At 31.8% G+C, this 26,380-nt stretch overlaps 1 protein-coding gene across 5 annotated transcripts in view; it reads right to left on the bottom strand.

Moving 5' to 3' along the window:
• The window catches only part of Rbp6 (RNA-binding protein 6), a 511,568-nt gene that overhangs the window by 85,615 nt on the left and 399,573 nt on the right, over positions 1-26,380 (bottom strand). For all 5 annotated transcript variants that reach the window (XM_068773329.1, XM_068773331.1, XM_068773330.1 and 2 more), the window contains one exon: positions 17,883-17,931. In XM_068773329.1, the coding sequence (XP_068629430.1) occupies positions 17,883-17,931 (49 nt within the window). The remainder of the gene's footprint in view (positions 1-17,882; positions 17,932-26,380) is intronic.

Raw genomic sequence — 26,380 nt, 5'->3', positions numbered from 1 at the left:
TGTTTATTTCGATGTACTGCTTTATTGAATTAATTAATCATTTCCTTACAATATGAATGTTATTTAAAGAAATACCATATTTTATTATTCATTGATAATTTGTTAGCGTTTTCACACACATACATCACACGTAAATATGTAGTTGTAATGGCGATAAGAAGTTTGATAAAAAATATTGCACGTCAAAAAAAGACTTTTTTGTATTAGTGGCATAGCTATTAAATCATTGTGTACTCATATATAAGGAGCTATGTAGGTACGTCGACCCAAAAAGAAATATTTAGCTTTTCTTTACCTTCTATCCGTAATTACTTACGTAAGGAAAATCATTTACGGTAGCAGGAATAGTTGAATAAGAATATAATTAGGATAATTAACAATTTCTAGAAAGACGAAATGAGGGAATACATAAGAGTGCGGGCAAAATGACGCCACGGCTGACGGTGTAAATAATTGCTCTGTCGAACACACCTGCCGGTGAAAGAAAATTAAGCGAAACGCAATTTGACTGAGTGATAAAGCACCCAGAGCGCTGGATCAGTTTAATGAGGAGATACGAACGAAAAATTGTTCTTGATTAATTTATAATCTCATTTTCATTATTAGCGTCTGCCGTTAATTGTGAGGTAATTATCTTTTAAACAATTTAGATAACGTTTTAATGGTATATGGCTTTTGTCACGGATATTTATAATAAGTACAAGAGATTAATATAAAAATCTGGCACATTTGCAAACACGTTAAAAATTAGAATGACCTCAACAAATACTTTTCATTTAATATAGACTTATTTTATATGTATTATGTACTTTAAAAGACTTGGCTGCGACTTTTTTCACAAAAAACATATAATTAAGATAATCTTAAATACTACATAAAATGATGGATAAGTATATATGTATGTATATTGTTTGATTACATTGGACAACAGACTGAATTGAAAAAGTGGGCAGCTGTTAAACAGTTATGTTATTGCCGGATGAACATGGCACTGCCTATTTGCATAATTGAACGGCCACTTGGAGGCACCATCATTGTTATATTTTGCCGAGCCATTTGTCAGATTCGTCGTATCATTTATGCATGTAGCTCATAACGAGAGCCGCGCCGTTTTTCTGGACTATTCATTATTTCACCCTTTGTGTTGTATGTTAATATGGCGACCACTCATGCTCTAAGAATGGAGAATGTAGAAATTTGTAACACAATGTCGAGTTCGCCGCTATTGACACAAACATCCGCATTTTTGTAATATAAAGTTGAAGTGGCTTAATCTCGAATTTGGTCAGGTAAAATAAACATTTACTTTTTGTAGCGCTCCAACAAGTCAAAACGGACCTGGACCGTGATAGCTTTTGTGGTTTAATGTGGAACAGCGAAACTGAAGATTGCTTTGAATTGCGCCGGTCTTTGAAATTATGATGAAAAATACGATACGAAATGTTTCCTTTTTCTGTGATATGAGTATTTGATGTCTCAAAAATAATTATAACTCAGAATTTTCCGACCGTTGAAATTAATAACGACATCTTTTAACTCAACAAGATAAATGAGAAAGACTTCCAATAAACAAACCTGAGTTGAGAAGAACTGCAACAAAAACTTGCAAATCTTAGAGATTAGTTCGTAAAACGAGTTTAAAAGCCATTATCAACGGTGTTTGTTAGAAACGAGGTAAGTAGAAGCAGTGCTCCCGATCAGATCAGGAAACAATAAAAGAGCCGTAAAATTGTGTAGTGGTACACAAAAAGCAGGCATTATCTTCAACGCGTAAATGTTTAATGGCAGAAGCCACTTGGAGCGTTCGTGCGCACCTCACGATCCGATTTTAAACTGATGACTTTTAGAAGCTGTTACGGAAATAGCTACTTAAGGCCGTGAACTGTTGAGCACTTAAAAGAAATGCTATTAAGAACGATATCAGTCGCGTACGTCTTTAAAATTATAGAAAAAGGCGAGCCATGAAGACGGCATGTAAATAAAAACGCTAGAAACATTATTAAAAGGTAATCATTTTGCAATGGAGTTGATTAGTTTATTATATTACAATAAATTGTAATCAATTTATAATATTTTCCATTAACGCTAAGTTCTTAAAGCTGTATATATTTTAAAGTCACAATTGTATCTTTGTAAAGGTACGAAACAACGATTGCCGCAAAAATAATTTATACCAGACTGCTTTATACGAAATGATACGTCGATTATTCACTATTGTTTAAAATTTCCTATAACCGCGGACAAGAATTTATTTTGTGTTAGTCGGAACAAAATTAATCTTTATTTTTGTGAACAATAATATTACGTCCCGAGGCTATTGTTAAAATAAATTGTAGCCAACTTTTAGCAGTTAAAATATTTATTCAAATTATATACGGTATTGTAATACTATTTTCATAATTGTTACAATATGAATTATTGTTTAAAATAAGTTGTATTTTTTAATTACAATTGAATTATATAGTTTTGTGTTGAGCGAAAAATCGCATCACGAGTGATTTTAATTAAAACACGTATAAATAGTGCTGATGACGGATCGATAGAAGGTGTTAGGAGTGATTGACGTTTTTAATTTGCCGCCAAGCCGCAGAACAAGTTGCCGTGAAGGGGAGTCTCAGAGGCGCCTTGGCTTGTCATTGCGAGACAGGCAACGGTCAGATCCTCGGGGCACGACTCTACACGATAGTTTAATGTTTAACACTCCGCCTGCTAACTTCCGACCGCTCCCCCGGCGCGCTGAACATCAATCAAATGTCTCCACATATTTTATAAACTTTTTAATAGCGGCAACACATTCGTCAGCCAGGCGTCATCGTTAATGAACGCGAAAAGGGTTAAATTAAAGTTGCCATTCAACAACGACGCCATAACAGTAACGTCAAACCGCGTCGCATAACGGGTTTAATTTACAATACCATTACCACGAACGTACGAGCAACTTCTCATTCTACTGCCAATAAATCCACTTAGAGCAGTGGGTTGTTGAAACTGGCTTATTTCACGCCCACGGATAATATAACGAAATTATAATTAGCTATGTAAATTTACAGCAATTTGAAGCTATACCGACTCGTGGATTACACGTGAACATACAAAATTCTTTATACTTTTGGCATAGATTTGACAAAGTTAATAATATAATGTGATATGATTTATGTAAATGACACAAGAAATTTCAGTTAAGACTTGAAGTTGGGCCTGTGTTTAATTGATGAATGATGGGCTTTAGTTTCCATAAAACGATTATGATAATGTAATTATTTTTAATGTACATTGTAACATGAAAGCGAAATACCGGTTACATTGTAGTTTAATAAGCTGTGAATTAAAATCGTGAAATTTATTATTTTAAGTGAAATAAATCCAGAAACTGCAAATGTTGCCTTAAATAATTAATTTGGAAATATTTATATCAAATATTATAGAATCTTTGTACATGTTAATAACATGTTAATATTAATGAACGTATAACGGAGATATTTGTAATAAAAAATGTACTTATTCGGTAATACTAGTAGGAATATTTTGCAATTTTTATATAAAAAAAATTACTTTGACATCTCTTGAAATTGGCTTTTTATAAATATTTTTACAGAAGATCCATAGTATTTCAGCTGGTATTTCGAGATACAATTTTCACGAGCTAAATTTCAATTTAAATCAACGCTAAGCCCTAATACGCAACTGCGCTGAGGAAAAGCTATGTGTTTTTTATGCAAATTTCATTTAGCCGACTGATACAGCCGACGGCTGAGTAAATTCACACTTACATTTAACTGACAAAGAAATAAATGTACACAAGCGCGTCGACATCAAAACAACGAATTATCAATATCGACAACATTTATTCAACAACCTGATTATAGGACCAATTCGTTCAACAAACTTAAATAATTAAATTTTTCCATTTAAAGGACCCGGTACGTTCGTGGCCAGCATTGGGTGAAAATACTTAATTAAAATTGTTTTATGAAAACCGTGCGTCGAAATTGGAAGATTAATACTGTGCGGTTATTGGATCAATGTTTTTATTGGGTAATAAAGCTCAGATGAAAACACTAATTGCTCATTGTTAGTGTCGGTGTTAGTGTCGTTGTAACACCTAGGTTTTTAGCTGGAATACATTTGACATGTAATTAATATAAGATGCACGAGATGTATTATTTTAGCTTTAACTTTATTATAATACTAAATAGCTAGAAACTAAATCGACCAAGAGAGTAATAACTTTAAAAATAAGATTTATTTATTTTATCTATTGGAATGCGACAGACTAATTACTATTGGCAGTACAGTCTTCAAGGAAAAACAGTAAATGAAAATATTATTTTTAAATGTAGATATTCAAATTTTGAAAATATTTTTATTTTTAGAAATTGTGTACCATACATGAATTGACAGTCACTCTAATAAAAAAGCTTTTACACCTATAATCATATTGTATACGTTAAAATATCAGATGTTATTAATGATATATCAGTATTTTAATGATAAGAAATTAATGAATAATTACTTTTACATTTTGGTTCAAAAGAAATAACTATATTTATAAGAGTGATACGCAGCCTCTCCCGTTAAACTAGAAGAACGTGTACCGAGGTCACGATAATTACGACTCTCCAACGGGCTCATCCCGTACACCTGTTGCCTCCAAGGACTTTAACTAAAATTTAGTATCATACGTGTTACAAACCCCTCCTTATATGCGACACGTGTGTATAATTTTCAAGCGGTTAACCAATATTATTTAATTATGCCTAAAATGTGTCTCCGTCTACATTATGTATCTACATCACGGTTAGAAGATTGACATATATACATTATAAAATTTTTTTAAATTTAATTTTTATTAAAATCGTCAGTTGGGATGTAAAGCAAGAAAGCTTATTTATTAACATATTTTAACGACAACATTATTGAGGTCGTCGGTAATCTCCGGAGTGAAATGATAATGATAAAACTCTATAACGAAACAAAGAAATAAATTTTCACATGAATGTTTTTTTTAATAAACAATATTAAAAAAATTATCACTATCACAGATTCTATGAGATAATATGGTATAAAATATATAATATCCTGAGTCAAAAATAATCCGAATTAAATGGTATTTACAAACCTAAATATCTTCAGAGATTAAATCATCACCTCTCTTGTGTCGACGGTGCGTTGATATTATACCCATCTACAAGCAACTTACTTCTATTGGTCGATCCTGAATAATTATCTTTATCAATCAGGTATTTAAACATATGTTATCCTATAACAATTAATAATAAAAAATTACGCGTTTTACGGTCACGCCGACGTGTATATTACTCCGCATGTTATATTTAATATGACTAATTAAATGAAAGAAACATAAGCTGAAAAATTTCATAGTTCTTTCAATGTATTTTGATTCACACGTAATGTTCAGTAGACAAATTTGTGTGCATTTCGGAAACGCCAAGCGGTTTTACGGTGTTTTCTTTATGAAATGGCGCAGTTAGAACATGCGGTAGTAAAACTTTCAGTGGATTGCAACACTGAAACATACTAAACAAAGGCTACAATAGATTCACAACGCAGCGTTTTCATGGGCGCCGCCTTAACACCGATTTTATGTTATGTGAGCGGAATACAGTTGTAATTCCTATTCGGGAAAATGTACATTACGAATCTTTAGTTGAAGCTGACAATGCGGAGATTTCTTTAGAGACCCGCAGGCTAGGTGAGGGTAGGCGCGAGTCGAGTTTGTTACATAAAAATCCCGTTATCGCGACGGAGGTCGACAGATTACTTTCTTGTTAAGAGGATGAGAACAACAGCCAGTTCATTTTTTGGCGAATGAAATAAACACGCACATTTTTTCTCGTTCAAAACTCTTAAGGTTGTTTAAAAGGTTTTTTTTTTTAATAAACGAAACGTTATTCAAAGAAGATTATTACTTTGCTTACAAAATGTTAAAGTTTAGAAGTTTTATAACATAAGCTGTATTATTACACCAAATTGAGAAATCACACATAATACTATCAATCTTAAGGTTGATAAAATTGAATGTTCGCACCTATTCCTGATAATTCTATATACATTTGTTATTGCGCAAAAGTAATCAGTCGATTTATTCCGCTCAGTTCTGGAATGATCTCCCGGTTGCGGCGACAAACACGCAATTTGTCCTCGGCGTTAAATCGACCACAAACAAAACGCCCGCCGGCACTCGGGCTGTGCCATCATTCACCTGTGGTCGCCCATGATAATGAGATGGACCCACTGTTCAACATATTAGACTGATTGCAATTGCGTACCCGAGTATAGGCACAATGAGAGCACCGAACAACGTCGCGACTGATTGAATACATCGCTCAAGTGACTGAATCACTAAGATGTTGATTTTATATAATGACGGGTATATTTAGTTATATACTTTATTATGCATATGTACAGTTTCTTTTCCTATTTACTACCTACATAAAATTACTTTAACTCTAGCTCTTATTATCGTTTGTTATAAATCTTAGTTTTAATGTAATAATTATTTATGCTTTGCATCTAGTACAATCTCAAAACTAATTAATTTATTTTACATTTATTCAATACATCAAATTGAAAAAGGTTAGATCGATTTACTTTTTCTATCGAAACACGATAGGCCAATATCTTCTGCCAGTACAAAGTATAAAAAATCTATAAAGATTATTTGCAGAGCGGCGAAGTACATATTTCATGTATTTATTGAAAAAAAGGCAAATATCTAGACCCACTTTATAAAGCTTACTCACTGTCGTCCACAGACAACCGCAATATCAGCAGGGGTTCCAATACGATTTATTTCATTCTTCTTTATGAGTCTTTCGTATCATGCACTGAAAAACTCCGGCTTTATATTTTCTCAATCGTAGAGCTATTTAATATATTACAATACTAGAGTATTGCATTTTAAGGCGATATAACAGACATCACAAATCATAATTTTAAGTTGTATTAACTTGCGTGAACATAATAAAGCTTTAGTAAACTAAGAATATAAATAAGAATATTCGGAATTTTTATTTGAATCAATAGGTAGGTCATATCAATGATGTGATTTAAATTCAGAACGCGCCAGAGATCCCACGTCATAACGGACTAAATGATTCAAATTCACCAATAGATTAGGAGAAAATCCAATAAAGATAACAACGTCTTTATCCTTCGTAACGGCATTGCTTGTGACAGTAAATTATTAAAGCCATAAATAAGCGTAATTGTTCCGAGTACATTTTTTTTTCATAATTTTATTACGAAAAGTTAAGGGCTCCATTAAGAAGTACCAATTGGCATCATCCGAAACAACTTTGGCGATATCCCGCAGAAGGATGACATAAAGAGATTTTCACGAAACCGACTTTGTACTAAATTAACGGGATAACGCTCTTAGGCGCTAAGTTTTACTCGGTGTAATTAACTTGGCCTTAGTAATTAAGATGGTTAATAAATGGGCGCGTAGTAAGTTGCTTTGAGATAATTATGTCAGGAACTGTTTAATGAAACCAAAACAAGAGCTAATGTGTAAGTATCTTGTTATTAAAAACTAACAGTACTTATAACTGTTAATAAAAATTTGTCTTAAATATTATATATAAGATCTACTAACATATAATTTTAATAACTAATTTTTTAACTATTATTTCCTTTATTATCTTTACTTCTTCCTAAGGCTTAATTGTTATAGCTAAGTAAATGAAAACAAAATAATACGTATTAAATAACTTTCTCAAAATTTCCAGAAACCTCCCTTAGTTTTACAACTTCTGAATTTATTTCTCGCTAAGCCCCGAAAGCTATAAACAACAAGGTAACGCCTCCTAGACAGTGATATTCTGAGGTCTGTATGTATTTAATCCAACGAACTGTAAGAAATTGTTTTCTTTATTAAAATTTCTCATTGGTCTATTTCTAAACTCGCGTATTCGGCTTGTACTATACAGGATGATTGGTTTCCGTCGTAAAAAATTTAAAATGGGGAATGTGTTGCTCATTTGCTGCCAATTAGTGAGTGGTACACTCTATTCAAAAATCAATGATTTCAGATAAAATACATAAGGTAATGGTCATATAATAAGAAAAAAACGTCTTAAAACTTATACATTATAAAATTAATTATTGTTAAACATCTGTCCGAAGTAATTGGTAGTCTCATTCCAATGGAATAAATAAATTAATGTAACATATTTCAGAGTTATCTCTTTATAAAGAATGATTAGAAGTAAGTTTAAAATGCTTAAAGCTGACAAAAGTAAATGTGTCCAATAATTCAGTATAACTTTCTCATATCATTTACAAATGTGTTTTTCTGTCTGTTTTGATTTAGTAAATAATTCTGAGTCGGTGGTGATAATGAAAAAATGTCATATAACATCTAGCTACAAATAACGTAATGCTTTCGTGAATCAAAATAATTGTAGCACGGCGGAGGCGCATTTAGCAAACGCCGCTTTATCTAATAACGCAACCATGTCAGATCCGTGTGGAGATTTAGTTTGTATTTGTCTACTTTGTTTTAGTTGGTAATTCGTATTCACAGGCGCACGGGCGATACGTTCACCTTTGCGATGTAGATTGAGTTTCGTAGATATAAATTTAATTCTGCTAATTATTCAGCGTTTAATTTTTATTTTATAGATATTTTGTCTATTAACGCTTATTTGTCAGCAAAAAGATTAAAAACTTTCACATCTATCATCTAATCATCCACGTATGAAGTGATAACTTGATTATTTAACATTAATTAACAATTATTTTTTATTAGAATGCGACAAGCATATAGCTATTGGTAGTACAAAGTCCTCAGGCACAGATAGTAAACTATAATTAATTTTAACGTGCATGTAGTTTTTAAGCATTTTTAAAACTTATAATTATTCCATATATAATTGAAGTCGGCGCTGTTAGCCTTGTGGGTTGCTACAGCTTCGTATAAATAACCGTCAAAGAGCTTCTCTGTTACCGCGAACTAAAAATAATAAAACATTTCGTTACACCGATTCACCGAAGATGTTGCAAGCGTGGAGTATTGGCAATACCATACTTATAACGAGCAGTTCATTATACCTATAATTAATCACTCTACAAAGTAGTAAAAACGCACCAAAAAGCTCAGAAAATCCAGAAAAGTTTATAGTTATCAGCAATATGAGAGGTAAGAATAATAGAAGACGGTCACCTACTCGTTGGACTGACGCAGTAACAAAAGCGTGCAACATCGTCGAGCACGGCATAAAAAAACTCACCAAAAACAGAAAAGCCTGGAGTAAAATGGTAGAGGATACTGACATGAAATTCAGTCATAGGTAAAATACCAAGAAAAACAACAAAAAACAACTGGGTGTATAAGAAAATTTGACTTAATTCATTATTATAATTTTAGCCGTTGAACATCTACTCCTGGATATAGGTCTCCCCCATAAGTTTCCAATAATACCAATTGAAAGCAGCCTGCATTAAGGGTCTCTCTCTATGACCTAAACAAGCTCATCTGTTCACCTTATCGTTGTTAACTTAATTAATATATGCCAAATTAAAAATATCAAAATGAATACATTATATTTGAAGGTTATAAAACTAAAACATAAAAAACCGGCATTTTGCAGTCGAGTTAAAAATATTTTCGAGTGTTAATTAGTTAAAATAATGTTTATAATTACAGAATTTTTGCGCGAAATATATTTACAAACAGTGCAGTGACGCAAAATGAAATTTCGTTTTAAGAGGCCGAAACGTGATTGCGAAAGGGAAAGATTTTCGTAAGAGTAATTCTAAAATAGGAAAATTTTACATTTTTACTTAAATGGGATAATTATTATGCTTTTAAAATTAAATAAACGTTCTAATCATTTAATTTCTAAGATGATTCTTAAAAATCGAATCGGATACATGTATACAACACATAAATAGCAACAATAAAACTTTCATTAAGTTACACAAAGCTAATCCGACCCCATAATTGCAACACCTTGAACTTATTTGTTTAGTGGTGCTTCGCTTATTGTTCAAGAACTTGACAATATAAGGCCTGCAGTCAATTTTCTACGGCCTTTGAATGGATGACTTTTCAATTGCCTAGCACTCTATTTACTTTTCCTTGTAAGGCGTTGCTCAATAGACTCCCTTCTACTATGTCATTTCCCGCACTTACTATTTTTACAACCATCCGTTGTCATGGCCGTGTCTCTTAGGAAATGATTTGATAAAACACACTTCTAATGTACATTGTGAAAGCGTTAGTTCCTTAATGCTTCATTGACGATCAATTCGTGCCTTCGATTTATTGCCATCCGCTCTTAAAAGGCCATTGTTGCTGATTCGAATGAAATTCCAGTACCATAAAGATTTTCACTTGCGTTTTTATACAAGATGATTGGTTATAGGTGTAAACGCTTAAAAGAACGAATCTACAGCTTATACTGTCAAATAATACACGTATCCCTATCTAAAAATTAATCGTTTAAGAAAGCTTATATTACGTAATGGTAATCTAATAAGAAAGAGTATTTTCATAAAAATTAATGATTGTGTACTACCCGTCCCTGTAGATTTACTGATGAAATTTATTGGCCTATCGCAATTCAGTGGAAAAATTAAATTAATGTAACATTCCAGAGTGCACACTTTATATCTATAACCAATAATATATGTGTTATTAATAACAGACATACTGATTAAAATTTAAAACAGAAATATTTTCTGTTTATCAATTAATATTAAAGTAATAATAATATTTCGATACTCATTTATTATTTCATTTCGCTCCAATCGGCGTTGTTTGGAATTAGGAATTACATTTTCTCATGCATATAGAGAATAATCGAGAAGAAAATCGTGGTAACATTCTCTCGAGTATTTTCTTTGCTCCATACCACTTCCCGCCGCTTATCCACGGGGACTTGGTTCTGCCTAACGCGTAAATATACTTATTGCAATAGGGAGATACGGCTCGTCAACCTATTAATATTTTAGTGCGTTAGAAGGTAAATAAATGGATTGTATCTATACTTATTAATGCAATAAAAATATGTTTATGACGATTAAAATCTTCATTAACTGATCAAAACGTTTCATAGTTTAAGTTGTAAGCAACTATTTAACTTTTAACTATTTTAAATATTTAAATATCTTTTGAAGAAAAAATAATTATAAACGTTCAGAATAAATGTAAGTACTATCGTAAATAAAGATTAAAAAAGAACTTTATACTTATTCGTATTATATAAGATTTTAGCTAATATCTTCAAGACATTAGTTCCTGTATGCCACGGTGAATATATCTTCAATAAATACGATTCTGAGTAATATTGGTATCAATTAAAATACCTATCAATGGAAATATTAATCTTTTGTAAAGACAATCGGTTTTAATTACTAGTTAGCTGTAGAAACTGCAGGAGTTCTGTGATGTAAAAACACCAGATCGACCCATCTTTGTAGTCAGTCTTAGTCTTCTGCCTGATGTAACAAATAAAATACAGGGTATTATGAGCCAAGAGCACACGGCGAGGGAAAAATAAACAGATAAAGCTTAGCATTATTTTGTGGTAGCAAAATGGGCCAAAACATCAATATTTATGTTCCTATATACATATATAGATGTACCAATATTTATACATATATATACATTAATATATGTGTATCTATATTTATGTAAAGAAACGTTGTAAAAAGAATATCATCCATGTTCTTTTCTAAATTTGTCTTTTAATTTTTGTGTAATCAAAACTTTATCTTAAATGGAATGCTTACATCCCTGCAGCAATTCCTGATCTATTGTGATCTCAACCTAATTAATGACAGCTCACTGCCAATGCAGATGCTGTGAATTGCAGGATTTTAGCGAAATTGGGAGTTTATATCAACTGGACGCAGCACTTGTCTTTCAAATGGTCATTCCGTTTGCACATTTAGCTTGATAGGTTTGAATACTCCAGCTACTGGTTTAATTGCATGCTTTAAATCATTTTGAAGTAGCTAAAATCTGCTTTGATATATACAAGTGATTAAGGATTTATAGGTATATATAAATATTTAATCTCAACTATTAAAATAGATATGTTAGTCAAGTTCAATAACATTATTTTTACTAAATGAAATGTACAAAACAAATTTTACATTACGGTTTAAAAATCATTTTGTCTTTCATTATTAAGAATCACGTTAATTTTTTTGTATTCATTATTAAGAATCACGTTAATTTTTTTGTATTTATTTATTTAGGTTTCACCGTTATATACAACAAAATTACATTATAAATCTATATACATTATCATAATTTAGTTGTCAACTTGTAAGTTTATCTTTTTGCAAATTATCTTGATGATTGAAAGTTATTACTACTGCCTTTCTTGCACTAGGTTCATAGCACATTATTATAACCTTTTTTATATTTGATTACATGATTACCATTTATAATTTTACAAAAATATAAGTGTAGACTAAAGTATAAAAAATTGTCTGTGTTGTCATAAACTTATTAGTCTTACTCTTAGACTTGTGTACCTTTGACATTTGATATAATACAAATATTCCATCCTGGCAATATCATCCGAATGTAGGTAGCCTCGGAAATCATGTGACAACAAGGAGCTCCCGCGTGCATACCTCAACACTTTATCCCGTATGTATCATGCCGCACATTGAGATGCATTCTTAGCCGCAAGGTCCCAGGAGACGTTATCCGTTGATCGAAACCCAACGCCATTTCGATGCTTTCAAACTTTGCATCTACTTTTAAGTACACCCATAATCAATTGTCAGTTTCAGGTGAAGTGATTTTCCTAATAGCTCATCACTTAAGACTCAATATACTAAGTGGAGCTTTCCATGGATAAACTTTGCTTCAATACTTAAAGATTAAAAGCATTTTTCACTTAGGTTATTAGTTATAATTTGCGTGATGGAAGTATAGTAATATTTTACCAGGTAATGACATTTAAATACACTAGATTTTGTTTCAGTATTTATTATTTATTTATTTTAAATAGATAAGCGAACGGCAAAATATTACATAAATTCACATAATTTTCCCTGCCATAAATATGATAGCTCATATCTAAATGTTCATAAATGAATAAAGCAGAAAAGTAATGAAAAATTAGGTAACAATTTTCTAAAATAAATTTTAGAAAAGGTTTTTATTTTTCATACTTCGTCGTCGTTACTGCCCATATACGCCCACTGAAAAGCGTAATCTTCCTCTAAAGATATTTATGAGGGAATGTACCATAATCCCCAAACATTAGGGTCAGTGACTGCAGTGTGATATTATGGTACGCAGAGGACGGTGATGCCCATCGCTTGAAAACTTGTTAATGGCTAGTGGCGATCTTATATAATTAAAACACATAGTGTAAATTATATAAGATTTTATCCCCAAAATCGAATCGCGAATCGGCAATTGTATTACGACCTATGATCGCTAGTCTCAGTTCTCTACCTCTAGGCTTACAACCATTCCTTGATACTTTCTGTAATGTGATATAATAAGAAAAAGAAATAAAATAGCTATATAATTTATTCAAAGCAAAAAAACGGTACTGAGGAGATTTTTAAGGATGTTACATCTACGAGTGAGACTTACGTATTTTCAACTTTCCCAAAGGGCACGCCACGTGCCCTCACTTAACGCTCGTTGAATATTTCGAAATAAACAAGAATGCGAACATTCTTACGAAGTGAATCCTAGAGAGGAGATTTCTTTACTATAATACATATCTCAGCTTCGTAAGGTTTTCGATTACGAAGATTTAAAAGATATAAAAAAAAGTTATAACGTAAAACAAAACCAATGCTTACAGATAATAGGGCTCTTTATAAATTAACATTCAATGAGAGTACGTTAATTCTGAATGTAATTCAAGGCGTGCTATTTTATGGGTAATAAAAACGAAACGATTGTGAAGAAATAAAATTTTAAAACACAGTAACTTTTCTTGTCTAAAAGAAGTTTTATAGAGTTCGTAGAAAATGATCACCATTTATGATTCACGCAATAGGCTCTTTTTCATGTCACGAATGGCGTGAAATGAAAAATAGATAACACTACTCCTATGCAAAGTGAGATGTGAAATTTTCACGGTTGCAAGACACGCACTCCAAGAAATGTGTCCCGCAGGCGCACAGGGAACAACGTACACTGAAAAGAATCCGCTTTGCAGAGATTGGTTTTACTTGTTTGTTTTTTTAATATTTACAAGTCATGTAATTGTCTGTTTTTATACAAAAATAAACTTATTTGAAAGCATCGAAAAAGACGACAACTACTACTTTATCATTATATGCATAGATTTGTAAAGATATTTTGACGTATGTAATGATATAAAAAAATTTATATATTTTCGGAGACCGTTTGAGTTGAAAATGGTTTCAGTTAAACTTTATAAGCTACAGCGCGAAATGGATAATATATTAGACGTAAAGTCATTGAATATTAGCGTAAAAAATAATAATTACAAAAAAGACAATAGGGATATTTTTGAAAAGGGACGTCGTTAATTATTTTTTTCAACCGAAAACGGCCGTAAATAAAAGTAAAGGGTGCTATTAAACGCATTATTCGCGCATATTTAATGTACTGAAAAGGCTAAGAGGTTTTTATTTTTCACAGATTCAACAGCTTTGCATTAATATCGCCCATTAAATTAAGACTGCTTTCACCACTTGATTTATAAAAAAAATTGATATTAGCTTAAAAGTAAGGACGTTTTTACTGCTTCGTTAAATAAAAAAAATATATAAATACTTCTTATATTCTAGCGTTTAGTTTTTTTTTTAATGATTAGAACTCATATAAACAACGTAAACATATTATTTTACTATCATTTATCTTTACAGACATTGATGACACTCTTTAAGTCTATTGATTTGATTAAATTAAATCACAATCAAAATGAAAATAGAAGTGGAATTAAAAGATATTAAAATCGCTTTTATTAAATATATTATTGAGAGTTCAATGTTAATTGCAATTCCATTTTTTATTGCCAGTGAGGTATCGTGGAATATGTATGTATGAATGTGTGGCACCTTTCTGCAACGTCTTTAGTAACTAAAAAATTTATTCATAGCGTGAATCATTTCAATATACTTTTAGTTAGATGTTGTATAAATCTTTGGTGTAAAATGTATTGCGATTCTTTTCAAAATAATTTTGATGGATCTTAAGATCGAATTTCTATAATTTTTTTTTTTTTAGAGTAAATATCAGAGTGGGCATGCCTACATCTGTATGGATGATAACGCAATAAACTTAAAGACGACAGACTATTTTACTGGAATTGCGACTATATGCTTTTGTCCTAAAACTTTAACACAATAAAATGAGGAAATGGTCTTGTGATTTCGGGTATTTTTTGACTATTTCTTCATAATTCAAATTCGATTATAATAATTACGAGCGTATCACATATTATGGTAATACAGAGCTCAAACATGAGGAGATCAGGCGAAAAAAACTTAGTGGAATAATATATTTTAAAAAGAAATATATGAAGTTACATCTTTAGTAAACATTGAAAAAGCCTGGGAGCAAATACATCATTACGAAGTTGTGATATCTACAATGATTTACATACTTTAGTACACAGATGTTCTTTGATATATTTTTAAAACAAGCAATAGGAGTTTTCTAAATATTATCTGGGATCCTATTGAAAAAATATATACATTGCAAAAAGAAAGATTTACTAGCTCGATGAAGTTAAATGTAGGGTAAACAAAATTTCTATTCTATTCCTAATTAATTACATTTTGGTAGACATACAATACATTTTCCATTCGTATTGGAAAATAATATTCAATAGTTTAATAATTTCTCCGATTTTTAAATTTTAGTTTTTTTTTTAACAAATGTGAAACTTGCGGCGTCCGATGTTGTACGCAAGGTACTTCAAATCAATCCTATTGGAGATATATGGGAAAGGCTGTTGACATCCTACTGCTGAAATGAGGATGATGAGAAATTTGCTAATGTTTTTCTGAATGAAAAATCAATGGATACATGAATCAAATAGAAATCGGTGAATCGGGAATGAGTGTGTTGGCTGTCGTTGGCGGGCCGCAGCGAAAAATAGATAATAAAATGTATTGAAATGGCTGCGGGCCGGCTTATCCGGTTGAAAGTCAATGAATATTTGATTTCAATTTTTTTTCCCGACGTCGCCGTGAAGTATTCACGCCATACCTAATTTGATTTTCGCCATTCCGGCCGTTCGCCGGGGCAGTTTGCATTCATATTCAGCCTGAATACGCTTTCGGGTTGCCTCTAGCCCAAGCTGGATACAAATAAACAGGGGATATTTTTACATTTCTTGCCGGGATAACCCGACCCAACTGATTATGTTTCAGGATAATAACCCACTAGTGGTTTATATATGGCTCAAATTTATTGCAATAATAGTATTGGTACTCATAGAGGACAAAACCTACTTAATAGCGCCTAAATACATACGAACCATATAACTAGATTATTTAAAATAATTTTGGCAAGTGTTTTCTTAAAAATATATTTAGATTTTCTGTTTTAAAAAGTAATAAAGAAAGTTATGAATGTTTATTAAAGTATACATAACTAGTAGTATATATTAATAACGAATAAATAAAAAGAAATATAGACGTCGGAACAGTATCTGTTTTTGAAAACACACAAATGACGCTACGATATTTCACCCCAGCAGACTATTCGGGTCAACCTGTTTTTGTGTAATGAGGATTTCAAAAGTAAATTCAGCATTGTATTTCTGTGACTGTTTCAAGGGAACCTTCGTTGGCAACAAAAGATAGCCGTCCTTGATACGATTTCCGTGGGTTTTAATTAAAGTCTTACGCGTTGTGAGGATAATGAGAGCAACTGATTACCCGAACCAGGGGCTGTAGTGTTTTGGGGTACAATTTATTTCCGGCAATTTTTCAAAATGATAACGTTGCTGTCGTATACAATGTTACAACGATATTAAAAAGATTTACGGCGATGTTAACGTTAAATTAAATTTATTTAAATAAATCAAAATATCTAGTAGGTTTTGTTAAGTCTTCTGCGTTTTTATTATCAATACATCCATATTATACACGCTCATTGAGGCATGAAATTAATAATAATATAATTCACATATAAACAGTCCTATTATTTTAGATCTATTTGTCTAGAATATATGATTATGTCAGATTAGTCAAAGGAGAATTTTATGGCTGTCTTATTCTTATAATAACTAATACTATTAGTAACTTATTCGGTACAGATTTTTAGTTGTGCTCTTACATTATCGCGTAACTTTACTGAGAAGTTTTTCCCGAAGAAAACATATATTTTATTTGCGCTACGATTTGTTATTTATTAGTAGGGCATAGTCGTAACACGAGAGAGGGTGGGAGTACAATACCGAAAACGGTGAACCTATTTAGTGACGACGCTACTCGAACCGTCGATTCGCTCCGATACGCCTGAGCGTAACCCTCCATTCTCGCAAGAGCCGCACTGACTTTCCTGCTTTTGATTTGGTTAGTGATAAAAATTATAGCTCTGTAATCCAGAGGGGTCTGTCTATGATGGTAAAGTCATATATAAGGTCAGTGGCTGTATTTATCCGTTGCTAGTTAACCAGTATCGACTTTGTGGCAAAGATGACTAACGAAATGAGGCGAGACGTGCACAGAAATAATATTGTTATTTCCTCATGTGACATGCAAACGTTACAAACTTTTGTTGTTTTTGTTTAGAGGGATAAAGTATCCTTATGTTTACGTTAGGGTCTGTGGTCGTGCGTGTTGTGTGGAATTTTACAACAAAAAAAAATTAGATGGTGTTTTTGATTGCAAATAAACTTAAAAAATATAAAAAAATATCAAGAAATTTTGTGGAAAGTTTCACTTACCTCTGTGCCTGTTGGTTTGTTTATCGAACATTAACATGGCATCCTCGATCTGCAACAAGAAAAATATGCATACAATAAACATCAAATCCCGGAAAGATCGCAAGGGAAAATTGCTAAAAAAAAAACAAGGGCGTCGCGCGCGATTTGAGCCCCGCCCTGGCAATAAAACACTCCGGCGCTGTAATAATGAATAAGCACCGGTACAGAGTAAACCACACGCTGCAAATAAACTTTGATAAGCGGGGGCGAGCAGGTAATAACGTATTCATAGAGAAATAAATGGAAAGTCGACGGCTAGGACGCGAACAATACACGCGAGCAGAGATGCGCTGTCACCTGGCGTTCACCTAAATTCGGTCACCGCGGAACGTTTATAACATAGTTATAAATCCGAAATGATTTGAAATAACACGTTCATATTCACGACAGCGTCGACGCGGAGTAAATTTACGCACGGCAATTATAAATTCCATGCTTATTAAATTTTAGGATGTCACGTGAGATGTGTCACATATAAAGGTACGGAGCAGGTTTGAAATGCGGCGGAAAAAATTTTGTTCGTATAAAAGTAAGTTCTTTGTGACAGGTGGGGGCTCCGGAGTTTTGTTTCGGTGCAGAGTCGCCGGCTAGGGCGCTCCCCTGGGCGACATTACGCGGGAAGGTCGACGGAACGCACTCCCGATGATCGATGTCGAATACCCGTAACAGGTGACCTTTCGCTGAATTATTCTTACCTGTAGAAACGTTTGTTTAGTGGTGATTTGTTTGAGTGGGAATTGCTAGACCTTTGTACCGACAGGCGCGAAAAGGCCTCCAGCGGCTATTCTTTTTGTGATTTTGTTCATTTTTTTATTTATATTTTCGTTCGATCAACGCTTTTAATAATTTTTAATATGCAATTCAATCATCAGAAGCAAAATCAATCCATTTAAGGTCTTTCTTTTGTTTTATAAATTTACTAGTACTTATATTCGCAATAAAATATCACACTTCACTCAACATCAAATATGAATAATATAACAGTGGTTAAAAGTGTTTTTATTTGTGAATACTTATAAATACATATTAAATACAATAGCACGACATTAAAGCTGTCCGTTATGATAACATAATGAAAGACTACCATTAAAACTTTACCATAACTATTATTGTGGAAGCATCGCATTTTCTATTATTACTTTGTATACCGTAATAGGATTTTGAGACATGACTTATGCTAAGGTTTTATGTAGAAATCGAATCAGAGATGATAATTTTGTTCAAATGTAATTGTATTAAATGTAAATATAAGAAGATTTCTATCTATTTCTTTCATTAAAAGCTGTTAATAAATATGTTTTCAGGCTTTTTATACTCGTATATATGGTTGGATACTTAGCTAAATAATTTTAATTTCTGTTTGTATAAATTTGTAAATTTCTTCGTTTATTATATATTAATATAACATGAAAGAAATACAGAAAGAAAACAGTTATTTAAAAAAGATTGACTTTTTCTCGATTATCGTATTAAAAAAGTGGATTTTTTTGGGTATAATTCTAAATTTACTTCTGTTATATTAAGCTACGCTTATATTAAGCTACGGTACCTTATAAACTTCAAAATTTATTACACAATAATAAATTTGATTTAATCTTCATATTTTTCTAGTGTTTTTTAACTAGGTAGAAAAACATCAGCGTTACAGTACTAACATTTATAGGGACTAAGCATTAGCTTAACTTAACTAAAAATCTAACTTTGCAGTCGCTACTTCAGTCACGTAACCTCAAGTGTCCTCTAACAAGTTGAGCCTTAATAAGAACATTTATGAACTCATCGTGTCGTGACCAGTCTAATTCGCCTTTTAATATTCGGGCAATGTGTGGTGCCGTCGTGTGGTATCTTCTATAACTTTACTAATTCCACTCCCGCTCAAATATTTTTCATCGCAGCTCGGGTGAGTGAGCGAAATTGGAGACAATGTTCAATGTAGACGCTCGGAATTTTTATAGCCTTACACAACCATGGAGCAAGGATATAACCAGCTTTTAATAATTTTTTATAGCTCACATTTTCGAGTCGACATCATTGAATATTTACAATATTATCTTAAATTTAATGGCTAGTATTCTTAATAATTAAAAACGACTAAATCATTTTTTTTTTCAATTGAAAGCTTTTCATTGTATCCTTTACGTGTTATTTTAAACAAATTTCTATAAATGTAATAATTTTTTTGGTTTGTTTTGATCTAGGTCGTATCATCGGTGCACCTCCTACGCTGCGCTTACCGGTCTGTGGTCGCCACTCCTGGGCAATGACGACTAATTTTCTCGTATAGATATCGCGAGTATAGCCTGGTCTATGGTTTTTTATGCGACTGTGAGCTTGCCAATATATTTTTTTTATTTGTTGATTATATACTATAAGTATAGAATCAACAAATAAAAAAAACTTTGAATATTATTAAATATTAATATGATTTAATAGTTAACACCATTATTCTTTTTTCAATTAAATGATATTGTATGGCATAATACAACTGTGAGATATTATTTTTTAGAATAGGAAATATAGGACGCTGGACTTGAATAAGGAACGTAATTTTATTCTTACGTCGGTCTCATTTGTACTAACAGGCGGCTCTATTATTAAGCATTTTATTTAAGACAAAGACACCGCCTGGTCCCCGGGGATACCTGTCGCATTAATTTGTTCGTTTTAGGTATTCGCCGGTTTAGTAAAACCCATTTTTCCTTCTCGTATAACCGTTTATTAAATTTTGTAAATTCGTTTGAAATAAAGAGGGCTTATTGTCGACTGTGCGAATACAATTACTCAAGTTCTTAGAACATGTCAACCGTAACGAGAATTCAATTGAACAATAGGTAGTGCAAGGCAATTAGAAAGTTAGTGATCTAGTGGATGCACTAAAACAAGATGGCCGGACCTCATCAAAATTGCAACTATAATCGTCGTAAATAAATGTTCTCACTCCGCCAAACATTGAGCAACATGGCAATGTACAGCGAGAGCAGTAGTGGCCACCACTGACCAGAACTGACAGGGGCATGACCACGACCACTCAGACAAGAGTACACTACTGAGAAGAAAAGAAATCATTTTATTAATTATCACTTGTATTGATAGTATGTTTAATGTTTAATAATATATAAATTTAATTAATTTCGAAAAATACACATATTTTATAACGAAACTTTTTGACCAGAATTAAATCTTCAACTTCAAGCCAAAATAAGTATTTACAATATTCTAATTCAGTATGTTTTTGTTAAATATTAAATTGTATTATTGAAGCAGGGAACATATTTCGTACTCGGTTGCTTGTATAATTAATGTCAAATAATAAACAAAAGTTTTAATTTTAGCGTGTTCATAAAGCTAAACACAATACGTGGCAAATGATCAAATGACTAATAATTACGCTCTAAAACACTTACTGTGAATATATAGCAGTTGCAAGCAATAATCATAATTATATTTGTACAACCAGCTTTAATTATAGGTAATTTTCCCCTTGCTGTTGGTGTGCGGATAACTCGGTTAAAATAGACGACAAATTTTCATCATTCAAGTTTAATTGTGATACGAGCGAATTATAATTGAAAATTGTACTAATTAATTTATTTTAAACTAAAACATGGAGCAGTTAGTTAGATTCTCGTTTTGTAATTATGATACATCTTTTAATCGGTACCAGACGATCTATACCAACTGTAGTTTACTTTGCGATTGCTGGCATAAAAAACACACACTCATCGCTCTTCCTAACTTAATTTAAGGCTTTTCCGATAAGACCGCGGGCTCAATCAAAATGTCAACGATCACGACAAACAACAATTTGTGTATTACTGACATTAATCAACTCTGAATCGAATCCAGGACACGTTACAAAACCCAAATTTTAATATTTTAGTTTTTGTGGTTCTAAAATTTATGTTTTTTAAATTTATTTAACGGATTATGTTACGTTCTTAATAATAATGTTAGATATTATATGGGATTTGCCACAGCTCACAAATATGTTTCCAGTGGATAGATAGCAGTGCATCCCTGCGTACTATAATATACCACTGAAATCGCCAATCTCACAAATATGGCGATAGTTTTGAATACCTAAATCTGACACCAGATATTCTTTACTAATACAACCTGCATGTAGATTGCTGGGAATACTGTATTAAGGAAATTTGTAAAAGCAATAAGAAAAATAAATTAATTAACATGGGAACAATTCAAGGTTTATTATTTTGAGTTTAGTTTCTATCAATTCAGGATCATAGTCTTTATCTTTAGCTATACAGAAGTGACACTGAAAAAGATCTAGACTGAAAAAAGAACAAATTAATAAATTAATATAAAAGTTTATTTAAACCTATAGGATCTGTTTCTCTTATGTCGTTTTAAAGATTTTCGGTGTAGATGTACTGAACTAGTTAAAATAATACTTGGTTATAATACCGAGTATACTTTTCTCTATTATTCTTTGTTCCTAAAATAACAATAGTAGGGTGTAATTACGCGTCTAATGGCTACAATCAGTCATTCTGCCAAATTAGAACCGACAGTTGCTAAGAGGAATTCACGAACTATGCAATTGTTTTCTGACTCTGGTTTCTAACTGGTTACTTAGTAGTTAAGGAACTGTCCATTGTCTGGTCGTAAAGGCAAGGATAGTGTCCATCAAAATACCAACTTTGCTCCTAAATTATGTTTCTTGAACGTTTATTGAATTGGCAGCTGATAAATATTAATTATCAATTCTATAATATATTTATTATTATTAATTAAATATTTAATACCAAAACGTATTTCGGTATAAATCTAAAAAAAGTAACTAAAATTTTAGTATATATCAAACACAGGCAGCATTGAGTAATTTAAAATTTAAACGGAAATAATTCCATCAAATTCTTGGTCACCAAAATGCAGTTAAGTTTAATCTACACAAACTTTTAAATAACTTAAAAAAGTTTTGTCATTTAATATCAGAAGTACATATATGAGAGGGCATTTTGTGATAGATTATTAAATATAATTTTTACTAATTTCGGTTGTAACTTTACTGATATCTTAATAAGTAGTTATTTAATTGCTTATGATAATTTAACGTAAACTGGTGATCGCTTTCGAACAGGTAGTTGACAATTATTAAGAGAATTTCTCCTTCGCAGACAGAGATAAAACGAAGGTGTTCGAAAGTGGTTTACAAATAGATTAAGTTTGTCGAAACTTTAGCAAACTCGTAGAGGAATAGATAGCTTCCATGGATGTTAATTTAAAGATCTGCAAATAGCAAAATTAATTAGTAAAGGAGAGATATAAAAAATAAAATTCTCAAAATATTTTTTCTTACGTTGACTTTCACAGTTAATTTTTTGTACATTTTTTTCATAATTGAATAAACTTCACTTTAATCTTAGTTTAAATGCAGTAAAGGAGGGATTTTCTTTGAAACTCGCGCAATTCCTTTCACGGGGTGGAGAAATTTCAATAAATTAAAAATAGTAAACTTTTACACAAAAAATTACGCACGAATCCAATTAGAACCTCCCACTTTTGGCAAGTCGGTTGAAACTAGGAGAAAACTCAATAAAAACGAATCAGAAAAAGGAGACTCTTCGGGAAACAGCATAAAGAAAAAGTTTTAATTTGTTTAAATATTTCCGCGGGCCGGAGCTCTCGCAGCGGTTCTCGAGTTTCGTGCTCAGGCATTAACTTGCCCGCGGCGGCCTAATGAGACGAGTCACCTGGTATTAAAGGCGACATAACAATTAACTCGGAGAAGAAAATATTAGGTTAGCTAATAGAGCCACTCAGATACACTTCACCCTGTGCCCTCCATAAATAACACCCCTTTCGAGGACGAAATCTTCTGCAATTTCGTCGTATTTACGTAATGATTCTCAGAGGACAGAACTCCCGGGAAAGGATAGCGACATTTTATCCTTTTGTTTTTATAGGCGAATTGATTGGGAGCCGTACGGAATAATCTCGAGATAGGATTAGTTTTCTTTGGAAATTGGCTAACACAAAGGCAAACTAATAGAAAATAATAGTAAAAATATAATTCAATTTAATAATAACCAACTCATACATGCCTATTCATAAAATAACAATATAGAAATGGCGTTCAGTTATTCAGATCAGACACATTAAACAACCTTCGTTAATGTCTAATTTTTGATGATATGAACGACAATCTATAAACTTAACGCAAAATGAACTTTGAAGCAGATTTGTATAACTGTCAACTGTAATTTATTAAAGAAACGCTTACTTACAATAGTTTTTATAATCATTGAATACATTAGAAAGAAAATTTCACTACACTACTGCAACTCGATTTTTACTTCAGCGAGCTAGAAATATGAAAGTCCAGCAAGTATGTTATGATTGGAAAGATTGATGATGCGAAGCCACTTCTGAGAAGATCAATTACCTCGTTACCAGTAACAAGATTCAAAAGAAAACTTCGCACTCCGTCTAAACATTTTCCTTAGAATTGACTTTAGTTGAATGTTTAATGCTTGTTTCAGCGTAAGTTTCATACAGAGACCGAAAATCTTATAAACAATTACGAGTGTCTCGAACCGTGAAAAATCGATGAATAAAATATGAGAGAAGTTTAGGAAAACCCAAAAACGTTTTTCGTATTTGAATAATCACTTTAACAAACAAAACTCGACCGAATCCGCTTCATTACTTATTAACCTGCTCTTGAGTACGGGACAAACAGAAAATACGATAGGGAATAATTTTACTTATTTGCTTTAAAGACTCAAAAAGATTATTTTATGGTGAACACGTCGTTTAATTATCTAATGTAGTATAATCCAATATTTAATAAATGTAACTATGAACTGACATTTCTAAAGAAAGATGGAATTTACAAAGACATTCTCTATGGGAGATAAATAGTATTAATATTTTTTGGCGCGATAATGGTTAACCTTGTTTTTAATATACGAATGAAAATGGAAAGTTTAGTTTCATGAATGAAGATTAAATTGTTTCGACTTGATAATAATTTTGATTTATACACTACTTCTACATACAGTAAGTATCACAATAACAAAAGATTAAATATAATCTGTTTCATTGCCGGAGAGATGTAACCACGTTTTTTTTTGTTGTTTGACAGCCAATAAATTTAACATGAATAATGTGAAAACTTATTTTCTTTGTTGAAATAAAGATTAAAAGATATTTATTTTTAAACGGAGACTGTGAAATATATTCATAATTTAAATGTTTATCAAAACCATTAGAGCGGTTACTTTTAAATTTAATATTTTATTCACAACTCATAATCGACGTTTTCATAACGAAAGTTTATTTATTTTGTAATATTTTTCTACCCTGCGGACACAAATATCTCCTGTGTGACCTCCAGCCGTTCACCCATCAAATTAATGCTGCTACAATAAATAATAACATTCGTAATTATTTTGTAAAGAAACCCATCTTTGATACTAAGCCCCAAATCAAACGTAATTCTCGAATGAATAATAGATTCAGTTGGGATCTTAATACGGGGTACAGAATAATCATAAAGGTAAGGAGATGATTGAAAATTTGTTTGCTCCTTTATCCCCTAAAATATTTCATCTGGATTGTCGCAGATAAAAATAAAAAATGGAAACATTTTTAAAATATTAAGATAATTCAATAGGGTCTTAAAGGAAAAAATAATTTAATTGTCGGTTTGTATCTTAATGGCCATTATGAACAAATCTACCTTTAACTAATTAGATGATGACATATAAAATTATTAAAAATTGTCTAAGTCCAGTATAATTTTTAAACAACCTCTCGTAAAACGGAATAAACTTATCAAACAAAGTAAACCCATCACTTTAATGATTGGGGTATTTCTCAAACTTTGTAAACACTTTAAAAGTTCGGTCCTGGCCCGAACTGCGCCCTGATGTTAATTACCAACTTTTTAAAACTGCAACTCATAATAGACAGGGCGGGTGAAAGATGAATGATGTGTTGGGTTTTTCATTCCTTTTTTCCATCAAACTTTGGTGAAAATTCTGAACACAAAACAACATGAGCTTGACAGCTGAGTAGTTAAAACAATAGCGGTATTAAGGATTACACACTAATTGCCTTTTACGACAAAATGTAATTAAGACATACAATAAATCTGGATAATTGTTGTCTTTTGTGTAGATAAATTACTATAACACATGTTTATAATTAACGTGAACCTTTAACGTCGTTGACATGTTTTTTGTATTAAAATAACATTTTACTACGACATACACAATGTGCCATGCTTTAGTAAAGTAATAGGCATACACTTTTTTATATATTTTTTATTAATGTCATACTGTTAAAAATATAACTTTGATTCTTTAAATAGCGATTTAATGTTAAGTTAATTAAATTTTGATAAAGATTATGATCACAATAAAACAATCCATTCGTTATCTCATTTTGTGAAACTTGCCACTGACGCTCTTCATCTTAGGCACTTATCATGA

This window comes from Battus philenor, unplaced genomic scaffold (assembly GCF_028537555.1).
Source record: "Battus philenor isolate CCGP_79_NKW_IND1 unplaced genomic scaffold, ilBatPhil1.0.hap1 SCAF_6, whole genome shotgun sequence".
In the NCBI taxonomy this organism is placed as follows: Eukaryota; Metazoa; Arthropoda; class Insecta; order Lepidoptera; family Papilionidae; genus Battus; species Battus philenor.
The sequence above is the reverse complement of the archived record's forward strand: the minus strand, read 5'-3'. Positions and strand labels throughout refer to the sequence as shown.